Here is a 14,902-nt window from a genome sequence, read left to right as displayed (position 1 = left end):
GCACTCCTTTTGGAAAGTGAAAGAATTGTTGGTATAGCAGGTGCTCTAGGTCTAAGCCTATCCTTTAGCTCAGCCTTCTCCATCCTGTCCCAAAACAAGGACGCAGACTTAGCTATTCTTGTTCGGGGTCAAGTTCTCAACATGAGCTGTTTTTGTTTGTGTGCTGTGATCTTTCTGATGCCCTTCAATATATAGATGTGCAAAGCGACCCAGCACTCACCAGTTCACCCACATAACTGAGACCTGTTTCTGTATTCAGTTTCCTGGGTTCTCCCCCACAGTATCTCAGAAGCCTGTGCCAGTCACTTCTCCTTTGGATTTCAGAATCCCACAGGGCCACAAACTTTGTGAGGTGGAATATTCAAAAGAGGTAGCAAAACCCAAGTCTGGAAACAGTGTCTACGGGGAGGAGGCATCAGAAGTCACATGGAGAATCAGAAAGAGACCTATGTGGCAAAACAAAGTTTGGAAAACAAACAGAACAGCTGCTGGGTTGGATACAAGAAACTTTTCACAGGTTTCTCCACTGGGAAGGACTGAGGAGGGAGCAAGAAGTGGTTAAGTAAATAGAAAGTCCTAAAACGAGTTCTCACCTCAGCCAACAGAGGTCCGATAACGACGTGTTTCATAGGTGTTTCCCACAAGCAAACTTCCCGAATTCTTTTTGAAGGCAAGAAATTGTAAGCATAAGCTTCTTTACATAAACTACTTCCTCCACAGAATTTGGTGGGATCCTTTGTTTGTTTGTTTCAGGGTTTTGGTTTTTTTTGTTTTGTAATGAAGTTCTGAAATTTTTTTAACTATAGTTGACACCTGAACAATGTGAGAATTAAGTGCACTGACCCCCACACAGTCAAAAATCCACATTTAACTTCTGACTCCCCAAAAACTTAACCCTCGCCCAAATGCCTTCTGTTGACCTTTGGAAGCCTTACCGATAAGAGTCAATTCACCTATATTTTATATGTTACATTCGCATTATGTACCGTATCCTTAAAATAAAGTAAGCTAGAGAAAAGATGTTTTAAAGAAAATCGTAATGAGGAGAAAGGACATTTACACTACTGTTCTGTACTGAAAAAATCCACATCGACATGGACCTGCACAGTTCAAACCTGAGTGTTCAAGGGTCAACTGTTTATTTAATGCTTCAAATATAGTACTTCTGTTTTCCCAAATAGCAGCAGAGGAAAATGTTGTTTCTGATATTTGCTTTCTATTCTTTGATTTAAAACACGGGGCATTTTGGAAATGGCAGCCCCCAGCAACGGTCTCCCAGTTTTTCTCATCCTGAGCCCTTGGAGAGAATTAAGCCCTAAGGCATCCCGGTACATAAAATTAACATCTCTTCTATACGTCTAGAATGGTTCCAGCTACCCACGTGGTGGGAGACAATTCTTGACGGCTTCTTGTGTTGTGCGCGCCTACTGAACAGAGAGGCACTGACTGCCTTTGTCCTAGACTATCTTTCCAAGGGTATCTGCAGAGCAAACAGCATGGGAAGATAGAGACTGGGTCTCCCCTTGAAGAAAAAAGTAGGCTTTACTGCCCATCATAAAAGATGTGGTTCCTAAGCTCCAGGTTCCTCTCTTATAACACCTCACCTGCAGGTATCATGCAGCCGATGGGGCATTAGCCTGCGGGAAGTAGGAGTCAGGGAACTTAACCGCACCTGCTGGGATCAGTCTTTTGACCAAGAGTCACGCATCTTCTACCAGCCTCCATGAAACCACAACACACAAATTTAGTGACTTGTAAGCAGAATAAGATTTCAGACTTCAAAACTCTTGACATTAACATCTTTGGGAGAATTGAGAAAATGCTTGGGCCCTTTTTTTCTTTTTGGGGGGGCGGGGGAGCTGTGGTTCAGAGGAGAATTCTGGTTTTAAAAAAAAAAGTCTTTGGGCACCTGGGTGGCTCAGTTGGTTAAGCAACTGCCTACAACTCAGGTCATGATCCTGGAGTCCCGGGATCAAGTCCCACATCGGGCTCCCAGCTCCACGGGAGTCTACTTCTCCCTCTGACCATCTCTTCTCTCATGCTCTCTCTCACTGTCTCTCTCTCACATAAATAAATAAACAAATAAATAAATAAATCTTTTTTTTTTTTAAGTCTTTGGGTTAAAACCCAAAAATAATGGGTACTCTTAAGAATAAAAAGCTTATTACCTGCTAAAACATAATGAAATATTTTGAGTGTCCTCTCCCACCACCTCCCAAATTTAAGCATCAAAAAACATTTATATCCTTCTTCCTGCTGCCCCTTTACAAATTTTTGATAAGTAGGACTGGCATGATCACAAACCACCAATTTTATTTAATGATGAGCTGCAACCAATTACAACAAAGTACCTAAGTACTACATATTTCCTGAAAGCCAACTTGTGGTTTGCAAAAATCGAGGCAAAAGTCGACTCTTCCTGAAAAGCTCAGAAACCACATTTACCAAAACAGAAATAAATTAAAGGTTAGTACTAATATCTGCTTGTTTGCTATCTTCCCAATTTCACACACTAAACTGAAAGAACCTTCTTCTGAACGGACCCCTCTCCATTTTTAGTGCAGAAGAGCCAGTACCAACCACCTTCGAGGAGAAACATTTCCTTCTCAAAGAAAAGGAACAAATGGCAACAAGACGGTCTCACTAAAAACACATAGAGAGTTCATACAGCTAACTCAGAAACTCATTCTTGAAAACACTTATACCGAAAGCCTATCTGGCGATTCCTAAGGCAACAGAGAAGGCTCCTGTGCTCTGGGGGTGGGGGTTGGAACACATAAGCGGGGGATAGAATGTGCATTTTTGAAAGTGCTGAGAGACTTCTATTAAAAAAATAATTTAAAAAATGCACACTCTTGCTTTGGAGTATGTCTGTATTTCAGGGAAAGGCTCTGTAGCTTTCGTGGTAAGCAGGAATAAACCCTCAGACACATAAAATTATGACGGTAGCTGTGTATGTACATACTTTACAGTTTATATTTATAAAATGTAACATATCAGCAATATATGCTGCTTCTGATTCAAACTGTGACCCAATCTTTTCCAATACCAGACTCGACGCTCCATGCATATTAAAAACTTTTTGGCAGCAGAAGAGCACAAGAATTTCAGCAACGGGGGAGGGGAGTTAGGGCCTTAACTGTTAAAATTCGACAACAGCTGCACCAGTCACTAGAGAACTTCTGCATCTAGTGAACATTTCTTGAATAACATAGACGGGTCAGGCTTTGGGCAGTGCTGCTGACACAAGTGCCCGATTCTGGGCTCTTTGAGCAATAAGCATCATTTTAAAATTCAAAGGACACAGACCAGGGAGAATACATATCAAGGAAAGAAATGATTGCTCATATGAAATGATTAAATCCCCCCCAACCAAGATATTTGACTCTGATTATATGATGTCAGAACCACATCAGAAGTTTGCATTGGAATGAAAGATTTTAAAACCTCATTTGCAAGGTCTCTGAGCAGAAGCTAACACATTAGTGAAATGATCTTTCATTCCAGCCTGGGAAACGTACAGCATAAGTCTAGAACAGCTGTCCTGGGCAAAAGTGTTTGAAAATGTTAATAAAGACAGAAGGAAATATTGTAGATCTGTATATTATGGGAAATCTCTGTTCAAATAAATGCCACAGTTCTTCCTTAAGCTCCAGAGAAGGAGAATTCCACCACCGGCACACTGTCGGTTCCAAATGAGCAAACTGAGGGGGGACAGCAGTGGCGTTAAGCAAATGCCTGTGACAAAGAGAGGCGCCATCATCCAGGGGTGGACGAGGAGGCCTTCACTGCCCATGAGGAGACTTGGATGGGGACCTTGTTCACTCATCATTTACGGTCCGAGAACTACCTGTCAGGTCCCACGCTAGGCCCTGGGGACACCCAGGAGATTAGGACATCTGCTCTCCATGAGTGCCCAGTCAAGTGAGTAGAGAATGACAAGTTGGTAATCATAACACAGTGTGATGACTGCCATGTAGAGAGTTGCCCAGGGTCCTTTGGGAGAACAGAGGAGGAAGCATCCAACGATCACGTGGGCCCTGAGAAGGCTTTCTGGATGACGCAGTGTCTGCCCTGAGCTGATGCTGCCAGTGTCAATATCGTTGTCCCCCACCGCAACCTGCTCCTGCGAAGCCCAGCCGCATGCTCCAGCACTGTGTTAGACACAGCCCGCGCACGCTGACGCACTTCGTGCCAGCCACGCTCCCATCTCACAGGACCGGAGAGAAGAGCATCTCAGAAAGCTGAAGGGGATTTACTCAAGGTGATGTGCGTGCTAAAGCCCGTTCTGACTAGTCTGCATGGAGCTCACAGTCTCACGTCCTTCTGGGCGGCTGGAACAAGATACAAGGAGAGGAATGGAGAGGGATGGGAATCAGACCCACTTGTAGGGGTTGGGGGCAGGACTGTGTGGCTACAGAAGGATTATAATCACACAAATTACAAGTGCAGGAAGCACCACTATTCTGAACAGTGACCTGGGTTCCCAAGCCAGCTCTGACCAATCTCCCTATGCTTTTTCCTTTTTCCTTTTTTTTTTTTTTTTTTTGGTAGACGGAGAGGACACTTCTCACTAGCTAGAGGCCATGGTGGCAAGCAGCAAGAGAATGACCTCGGAGCGCCACGGCATTGTCAACCTCGGCTGAGGGTCATCCACACCTGAAACCTGGGTAAGAATAAACTCCCTGGTCTCAGTTTCCTTAACAAAAACAAAAGGATTCACTAACAGGCGAAGTGGCTATATGGCTTCAGTGGGGTGTTGATGTGAGACATCCCGCAGTGACAGGCGCTCACTGGCTCACTGAACACTTCATAAATGAAGCCCTGATTCCAAGCCTTAGGGACTTGGGAGTCAAAGGTCACCTCTGCCTTCCAGGGTTACATCATCACAAACAAGTCATTTTCTTTACCCAAAGACAACATCTAAACTCTATCAAAGAGGAAGAACTGGAGATATTCGGTGGATGTCATCATTAAAAAAAGAAAAAAAAAAAGTCACTGAATGCCGTGAATGCCATATGGTATCCTGGAATGGATCCTGGAAGAAAAGGGCATGAGTGGAAGAACTAGTGAAATCCAAATCAAGTCTATAGTTAACAGTATTGTACCAATGTTAATTTCTTATTTTTGATAAAACTGCCATGATTCTGTGTAAGATGCTAACAACAGGGGAAGCTGGTTGATGGGTTTAAAAGAAGCCTTTGTAGTGTCTTTGTAGCCTTTCTGTAAATCTACAACTATTTCAAATAAAAATTTTAAACAATAGGTTGTTAAAAAAAAAAAAAAAAGCCCCATATAAAGACCTTTTGAAATTAGGATCACACCACTTGACATTCAAAAGCCACAAGGAAACCTTTTGCTTGGTTCAACAACAAGAAAAGATTCATAACGATTATGTTTAAAAATCACCTACACTGTCCACCTTAAGGCAATTAGCCTCACTTGTTGAAAGTGGGTTATGAGAAAGGTGTTTTTTCCAAAAATATTTGTTTTATTTATAGATGAGATCGAGGTCAGCAAACTGTCTGGAACGGGCCAGACACTAAACACTTCAGTGTTTGCAGGCCATATGCCGGGTCTCCCAGCTCTTCCCCTCTGCTGCCAGAGACAATGTCAATGACTGGGTGGCTGTGTGCCAATAAAACTTTATGTATACAAACAGGCAGAAGTGAGGCAGAAGTGGGCCACAGTGTGCTGACCCCAGGACTAGAGGGACCAGATGAGAATCCAGTTCAGAGTGGAGCACTGAGGGAGATGACAATGATGGCAAATTCCCCTGGGCCTGAGAAGCCCCTGCCCGCCAAGCCCATCTACACTGGCTTTGTGGCATGGGGCCCCCACTATGTGCCAGAAGCCATCTGCAAATGCCCAGGGCCTACCTGCAGCAGAAAGGCTCCTCACCAGCTGCTCATGAGCACCACCCATGTATCAAACCAGCACATAAAAGCAGTAACTTGATCACCCTTGAGGAAAAGTCTTTTGCAGGAGTGGGGCAAGTGGGGAGAGGAGAAAGAGCCCACAGGAAATCACTAGAGCACAGCTAAGACACAGCCTTTTCAAGCTGGACCCAGCCACAGTGAACACGCGGTCCTCCCCTCCTGCTATGAGACGCTGAGGCTCCTGGGGGTTTCCCTCCTTAAGGAGAAAGGATGCCACCACCCAGTCATCCTACAGATTACGAAGTTCACTCCATAGCTGATCATTTTCTTGGGTTTCACTATAAAAGAATTGTCTTCAAATTATATCTCTGACCCATCTTTCACTCAAAGATTGTTCCCTGAGTCCCATTTTTCTTCCTTCTAGATGATCACTGGAATGAGGTAAGAGGGTTGCACTTTAGCTTGCTAGCTGAACAGAAAAGGAACTGAAGCTTCATTTCAGAAAATGATGGGGCATTAGAGGTCTCAGCATTGAGGTCTTGCGGGATAACTGACAGAAATGTTTCCACCAGCTCAATTCTTATGTGGAAAACAGCTGCCACCCGGTGTGAGGCCTGAACATAGAACACAAGGCCTAAGCACAGATCACAAGGGGTACAGCATTACTCTGCTAAGAAAAAGCTCAGTTACTTACCAAGCTGGTTTTATAAGTTACCTGTTCTAACAGGTAAGCTATCCATACTGCTCAGAATAATTTACAGATTGGTCTGGTGCCAGTGGGTACCCCATGCCTTGGTCATGTAATAACCAAAGGCCCTATTCTTACAGGGTTCTACAAAGGAGGATCCTACACAGAGAGGCAAGAAGAGGATCCCCAAGCAGAGTCCTCCTGGACCACCCTCTCAGGCTTCCTGGTCCCGAGGACCAGAGAGGTTATTTCCCTGAGCTATATGGTAAGGAGATTATGGAACTGATGAACCAGGAAGGCAGGTCAACTTAAACTAAGAGTATCAAATTGGGTTCTCAGAGGGAAGCAATCCAGATAGGCAGCCACCTGGCGCTCCCAAGGGAGCAGTGACTAGGTTTTATTAGATGTTATACCTTGAAACCTCACAATCTGGAAGGGCAGATGTGGTGATTCCCCTTTCACAGGCAATCTTGCTAAGCCCTGGTTTGTTTAGATATTTTATATAAGGCCTCCAAGGTTTTCAGAAGCAGAATGTGGATACAAAGCCAAGTCTGATTCTATGCTCAATGCTATACCAGTGTAAACGATCTTCCACTTTACAGAGGACTCAGGAGGTCCTTGCCTTCATTTTGATGTAAAGACCGTGCCAACAAATGCACGCACAGCGAATGATAAATTATAACAATAAAAACCAACGAAACATAAAATCATGAGAAGACATAATTGGTTCTTTGAGTTAAGCAGGAGAAAAGCTATGACAAAATTCCGACAGATGTCTTAATTTTAGAAAGTCAACTTTCCATTATGGGGCTTTAAAGTTACATGAACCATCAACATTCTGAACTGGAAAAAAAAACCTTCAAATTTTGGAACCCGCAGTTATAGCACAAGGGAAGATGTGAATTAAACCACATGCGAATCTCAGTATATAATACAAATACCAAAAATGCCCTAGCAAGACACACAGGATGGTATGGAAAGTCGTGAGGATGCTAAGCAGCCAGCTCTTCACAGAGCTGGAGAGAAGATTCAAGGAAATAGCCAGGACAAAAACTGCCCAAAATCCGGCACAGAAACAGACACATAGATCATAGATCAATGGCACAGAATAGAGAGCCCAGAAATAGACCCTCAACTCTATGGTCAACTAATCTTCAATGAAGTAGGAAAGAATGTCCAATGGAAAAAAGACAGTCTCTTCGGCAAGTGCTGTTGGGAAAACACCCACATGCAGAAGAATGAAACTGGACCAAAAATAGACTCAAAATGGATGAAAGACCTATATGTTAGACAGGAATCCATCAAAATCCTTGAGAACACAGGCAGCAACCTCTTCCACTTCGGCTGCAGCAACTTCTTCCTAGAAACATCGCCAAAGGCAAGGGAAGCAAGGGCAAAAATGAACTACTAGGACCTCATCAATTTAAAAGCTTTTGCACAGCAAAGGAAACAGTCAATAAAACAAAAAGATAACTGACAGAATGGGAGAAGATATTCACAAATGACATATCAGATAAAGGGCTAGTATCCAAAATCTACAAAGAACTTCTCAAACTCAACACCCAAAGAACAAATAATCCAATCAAGAAATGAGCTGAAGACATGAACAGACATTTCTGCAAAGAAGATATCCAAATGGCCAACAGACACGTGAAAAAGTGCTCAGCATCACTCGGCACCAGAGAAATACAAATCAAAACCACAGTGAGATACCACCTCACACCAGTCAGAATGGCTAAAATTAACAAGTCAGGAAATGACAGATGTTGGAGAGGATGCGGAGAAAGGGGAACCCTCCTACATTGTTGGTGGGAATGCAAGCTCATGTAGACACTCTGGAAAACAGCATGGAGGTTCCTCAAAAAGTTGAAAATAGAGCTACCCTATGACCAAGCAATTGCACTACTGGGTATTTACCCTAAAGATACAATGTAGTGATCCGAAGGGGCACGTGCACCCGAATGTTTATAGCAGCAATGTCCACAATAGCCAAACTATGGAAAGAGACCAGATGTCCACCAATAAATGAATGGATAAGGAATACGTGGTACACACACACATACACACACACACACACACACACGAATATAACACAGCCATCAAAAAACCCGAAATCTTGCCATATGCAATGATGTGGATGGAACTTTGAAGAGATAAATTTCTTATTTTCTTTTTAAACAATAAGCATAATAAGAGAGGGGAAAAATATAAGATACCAATTTCTAGGGTGAACTGACTGCCCCTGGCCAAGACCGGGGTGGGGGGGCAGTAAAATTGAGAGGAAGTCTCCCTGAAGGGGTGGAAAAGACACAAAAAGGAAAGAAAATGAGATGAAGCGAGGAGGTGAAGACAGAGCTTCCATATGACTGCTATCTTCTAATTTCTAGGTGTGTGCCAAATTTCACAGAAATTTGTTTAAAAATGTTAAAGATGACTAATTTTCTGAACTTCAGACAAATCACTCATGGTTTGTTGTGGTATACTAAGCCACAAATCAAACTTGAAGGGCTCCTAGCAAAATGTTTTCATCAACTTTTCCTAAAAAGCAATCATGGAACCAACAGTCAAGTAATTTAAAATGCCAAGTAGCTGTTTATGGATAACGTCAAACTGCCCAATTTAAAGGAATTGAGTTATTTCATTGATAAGCATACAACTGGTTACCAGTGAGTGCATACAAGGTCTACGGGCGACCTGCAGCACAAGGCTGCAAATAAGAATGGGAGTCTACTGTCTAATGACTGCAAGCAACTAGCATCAAGTCCGGGTAGGCATGAATCTGTTGCACAAAGCAGCTCTGCGCAGCAAACATGGGTCAGGACTTGCTTAATATTCAGGATAAACTAAGCCAAGCTTCTCGTCAGACGGGACAGAAAGATCTACCGCCCTCCCGGCCCGCCAGAGCACAGGGTGAGTTGTACCTTGGGATACCAACATTCCCAACCACACAGACATATTCTATGATGCTGCCATCTTGGAGGTGGGGATGGGCTGGCAAGAATGGGGGTGGCCGTTTTCATTTGAAATCTATAGAGGAAGCAGATGGCAATGGCGGGTATTTCTTAAAAGAGATTTTTTGTGTGTGTGGCAGGGAACCTAAAAGGATTACTTGTCAAGAACCTGTTCCATCATTTACAATTGAAGAAAATCTGTTTAGAGAAAACCACTTTATTGGGGGGAAAAAAAAAATGACTTCGGAACATCCGAAATACCTTGACCTATGATGTAATGTCCTCCAAGGAGACTGAGCTAGCAATTCTTAACTGGCAATTAAGTCACCCATCACCTTACTGAGTGTACAGGTAAGTAATAGCTCCTGATTGATTGACTGTAATGAATAATACCCACAAGTCATAAACATCAGCAGAAACCCAAGAAATCCAATTCTGCTGTATTGTTTTCTACCTGTCAGAGGCTACAGCTGTATTTACACACTGCCTCTATCTGAATCTCGGCTGCTATAGGTTTTCCTCTGCAAATTTGCTTTCCAGTGGCTAGGGTCACGGCATTTCTGTGCGGCAGAGCTACTGGGGTCCTATGTGATCCACATACATTTGTCTGTGTTTCAGGACACGAGATAAAGCAAGTGTAAGTTTTGGAATGGAAAATCACTACCCTGGAGTAAAACCAGGCAGCCCAGGCACTGCCTCCTTTCTTAAAGCCCTAGGTAGAGATTTAATGACACCAGAGCAATTTTGGTTTCATTAAAAGGAATCTTAATCGGTATTTACTCAGAGCCTACTCACATTCAATACTGTACAGCTTGCATACAGAGATCATGAATTAAAAAACACACACACAAACAAAACACCACACAATGAAAACCACATTTACAGATGCTAAGGAAACACAGAAAAAATGTTATAAAGAGAAAATGGTGAGATTAATTCCGTGAAATTCCGGGAGGAAGAAGACTCATTCATCTTTAAAAGGAAGAAGGCAGATGGACCAGAAACAAACCACAGTTGCTTAACAGGCATTCAGTGATATACAGAAAGAAATGAGATGACCAAGAGGGAGGTCTTTTTACAAATACATAATATTTTATTTCCCATTCTAAGAACTATGTCAAGATCACGAAAAATTCATAGAGTTATAAAACCCAATTTGTATCATCAATAATTTTATAACCTATCTTAGAGTGAGAAAAAGACAGTGTTATGGACTGAACGTTTGCGTCCCTCCCAAATGTATATGTTGAAACTCTACACCCTTCTGTGTGATGCTGTTAGGAAGTGGGGTCTTTGGAGAGTAATTAGGATTCAGTGAGGTCATGACAATAGAGTCCTCACGAATGGAATTAGGTGTCTTTATGAGAATGACAAAGGCAGCACCCTGTAAATCAGAAGCAGCCTCTCACCAGAACCCGGCACGAGGACATCCTAATCTTGGAAATCTAACCTCCAGAACTGTGAGAAATAAATTTCTGTCATTTATACGCCACTCAAAGTTTTTTTGTTATCACGGTCTGAACGGACTAAAATACAGAGATAGGCAGACAGGCAGACAGAGACTTTGATATGAATATACGGATACACATACGCATACACCACTTAAATATCGACTAACACTAAAAGGTAAACATTACCTAATACTAGAAGGCAGTATTTTCCCCATGTCCAGCATCAGGTATAGACAGAAAGATACTGAGAATCTTCCTATAGACTACAGCACTAGAGAAAGCTTCCTGAAAGCGGAAACTAAATTAGACCCTAAAGATAGGTCAGATTGCCATGAGCAAAGAAAGGGGGAAATACTTCAGGCACAGCGAATCAAAGGATGGGGGAACCAGCCAGGGGAATTTCAAGACAGCAAACACACCATCCCAGAAGAGCTGGGGAGGAGGGGAGGCAAGAAGAGATATCACTCACCCCTAATTACGCTCCTCTCCTGGGGGAAGCTGTTTACAATCCACACGTGCCTGGCTCCAAGGGGCCAAGGGGGGCAGTTGTCTGTATCACCTGGCATTCTGTTAGAAATGCATACTTGGAGGCAGCCCCTCAAGCCTCAGGGTCACTCTGGGGGCAGGGGGCCAGCAGTGGGGGCTTTACAAGCCCTCCAGGTGATCTTGGTGAGTGCTCAAGCTTGGGACACACTCCTGACTTCATGATAAATCTGGATTGAAATATGCTTACAAGTGAACCCTTCAAAAGATACACAAGAAACACTCTACATAATTAAGAGAAATATCCATGCATTTTATCCATCACATGGGGGAAAAACCCCAATTCTTGAAGTAGGAGAAAGTCTACATTATAACACAAATCTCCTTTTCAGATTCGTTTCAACTACTTATTTTCTCTTCTCCCTTTTTGGCCTCTCAGTGCTGGAGTGCTTTCCATGACATTTTAAAATCTGTATGAATAGGAAGCTGGGGAATTCACTCCTCGTTTGATTTATGACCAAAAATATCAAGCCCTTCATGTTTCAGGCATGAGCGTGCTACGAATTGAGCATTGGCTATATCATGGTTCATAATGTCACCTTCCTACAGAACCACTCTGAACTAGGACTAACTGAACTAGCTCTCCACTATGATACATGCTTACTGAAAGAAGTAATTAGAAATCTGTTTTTTGCTTTAACACACACACAGGCACCCACACGCACCCATGCAAATTCTACCCCCAGAGTGCCCAGGATTAGATTCTTGGTTCCTATGTAACCACTGTCACTGGTGCTTGGAGTACTAAAGTGAAAAGAGAATTTTTAATCTAGAAAAAGAATAATAAAAATGACAAGCATGTTTGAGTAATATGCAATTTAAGTCCACAATACACAGTCTCCAGCATATAAATATACATATATTACAATCTTGGGGAAAAAGAGCTCATCTGGAGAACGTTTCCATATTTTGAGTTTCACTTGCAGTTTCAGTTAGATTTTCAGTCTTGAGGTCACCCCCAAATTTTAGCATACCAAAATTCTCCCAGCCTCTTTTAATACTTAATTAAGTTCATAATGATTTCATGTGAATCCAGCAGTAACTATAAAAAGCCAAGTAATGGGAGGGACGCTTTCCAATTCCATTTAAAGTCCCAAGAATGCCCAGTTAGGGTTGGATGACATCATTATCTAGGACCTATTTTAGGCAACTTTGATTTAAAAAAAAAAAATTTTTTTTTTAACTTTGAAGACAAGACACCCAAATATTCTCAGGCTAAATTATAAATGTATTTTTGGACGTAATTTGATTGACTAATCAAATAAGGGCATGTAATTATTAGTAGGGTTCCTTTGTTGTTGTTCTCCGAGCATTTGTTTGAAATTTGATGCTCTTTGGATGTCCCAAACCATCACCTATATGCATTTATTTCACAGCTTGGTCAGTGCAGAAAGACAAACATGTAGTCAGATCATGTCCATGATATTGTTTGTATTAGTATTATTTGTCTGATATACCCGAGCTGATCTGCACATCCAAACTAAGAAGATAAAATCAGGTATTTCATCCATCAGTTGTCAAGTACGCAGGGTGTTATGGAAAAGATAGAGAACACTAGCACAAAGGTCTTGAAAATTCAAACAACTAAAATATCATTCTACAGAGTTTCAAGAGTCTATGTATGGATCACAATGCATGCATTCTCCTATGTCTAAAAGTTTGCATTACTAGTGAGAAAACATCCTGAGTATCTAAGTAGAACAATAACAAATTTCCTTCATGCAACCCAAAACTGCCACAAATCAAACTCAAAACAGATTTGAAAGAGCACCCATCCACTTTTCCACATTGGGAATACAGAGATGCTTTCAAGGAAGAACTTCCTTATGAACGATCCTTCCTTACGCATCCCACTAACCAGAGAGCAGAGATCCTCAGACCTAACACTTTAGTACCCACTTGCCATGTGAACTTCAAAATGAAGGTCACACCCCTCCTTTCCTCAGCACCAAAGAGCAGCACAGTTACTTACACAGGGGATGCCCAGTCCCCGAAGCTGCCCCCATCTGCGAGGTGGTTTTTGTCTGGTCCAAGAGGCCCAGGGACAGCTGCAGTCGTGGGCGATGGAGAGGAAAGTGAATCTAGATTCCCGGCTGTGGTGTCTGCCTTAGGAAGGTTAGCACTGTCACCTAAGGAAGAAAAAAATAGCATAAACTTCCAAACACATACTCAAAAGGGAAAAAACTCCACCAATAATTAAATGGTGTCATTTGATAACTCAAATCAAATTAAATGCAAGATTACACTTATAATTCACCCTGAGATTTTTTGGGTGTCCTCTCTTTAAGTTTTTGTTTTTTGTTTTTAACCAAAGGTGCTTAAACTAAATCACAGATTATACACATTGAGGGGTGTTTTCCCCATAAGAAAACACAATAATCAAAATCAGATCCAATGGAAGATGAGAGCTTTAATGGCGGCCACAATGATTTCCTAATCTCTAAGGAGCACAGTTATAAATCAGTGATAACTCCAAGAACAATTCAGAGCAGTACACCAACCCCAACATGGCCAATCTCTCCCTTTCTAGTCACCCGAAGCTTCTTTAAGACATTGACAGTCACCACTTAGTGCATAATAAATTCAGCAACTCCAAAGAGATCTTGTCTTCCGAGCTGGTATCTTAGATTACAATTTAATAGTCCAATTTATTAAAATCCCAGACACAGGGAAACTTCCATTTCCCTGTGAACATTAGGGAAGATGTTACAGAAGAATCAGGCCCCTGCGGTGACTGCAGGGAGGACTTTAAACCAAAACTGAAAAGCATTTTTTAAATGGGTGACATGATTTATTCATTCACAGAGGACCATTTTATGGAATGCATTTAGTATCATCTGTACATATTACAGGCTGGGGTGAAGAAATGGAGAAGATGGAAAAGTTAGTTCACAAAAGCAGCTGTTTTCCTCAACTGGTCTCTATCTTCCTGGTACTCCCACCTACCATAAAGTCCCGGAACAGCACCTATCAGAGCTGGGGCCATCCGGCCACATTCCCATTCATGGTCCCCATTAAAATATTAACTGCCTCAGGGGGCCTTGCAGAAGTAGCAATATTCTATCAAGAGGCACCGATTTGACCTTGATTTCATCGATGAGAGGTCACAACAGTAGATCCAGAATCTGCCACGGAACCAGACCTGGAGGACCATACCCCAGCCAAACAGCTTCTAGCCGATCAAACCTTCATTTCTCCTTAGTCCTTTAGTCCCAGGTCCTAGAAAGAGGGTATGCACAAACGCCAGGAACAGCAAGGAACTTGCTCTCAGAAAACCATCTCAGATGGATTTCAGTTCTACTAATAATGAAGCACAAGAGAAATTCTGGGCTCTGATTAAGCTAGATCCCAAGATGCTAACCTTGAAAATTGATTGTACTAGACAGTTCT

At 42.3% G+C, this 14,902-nt stretch overlaps 1 protein-coding gene across 2 annotated transcripts in view; it reads right to left on the bottom strand.

Annotated features, from left to right (window-relative positions):
* The window catches only part of ARHGAP10 (Rho GTPase activating protein 10), a 340,466-nt gene that overhangs the window by 13,037 nt on the left and 312,527 nt on the right, over window positions 1-14,902 (bottom strand). For both annotated transcript variants that reach the window (XM_080797689.1, XM_080797690.1), the window contains one exon: window positions 13,485-13,641. In XM_080797689.1, coding sequence (XP_080653815.1) covers window positions 13,485-13,641 — 157 coding nt within the window. The remainder of the gene's footprint in view (window positions 1-13,484; window positions 13,642-14,902) is intronic.

The sequence above is a fragment of the Martes martes genome (genome assembly GCF_963455335.1).
Source record: "Martes martes genome assembly, chromosome: 2".
NCBI classification, from domain to species: Eukaryota; Metazoa; Chordata; class Mammalia; order Carnivora; family Mustelidae; genus Martes; species Martes martes.
The sequence above is the reverse complement of the archived record's forward strand: the minus strand, read 5'-3'. Positions and strand labels throughout refer to the sequence as shown.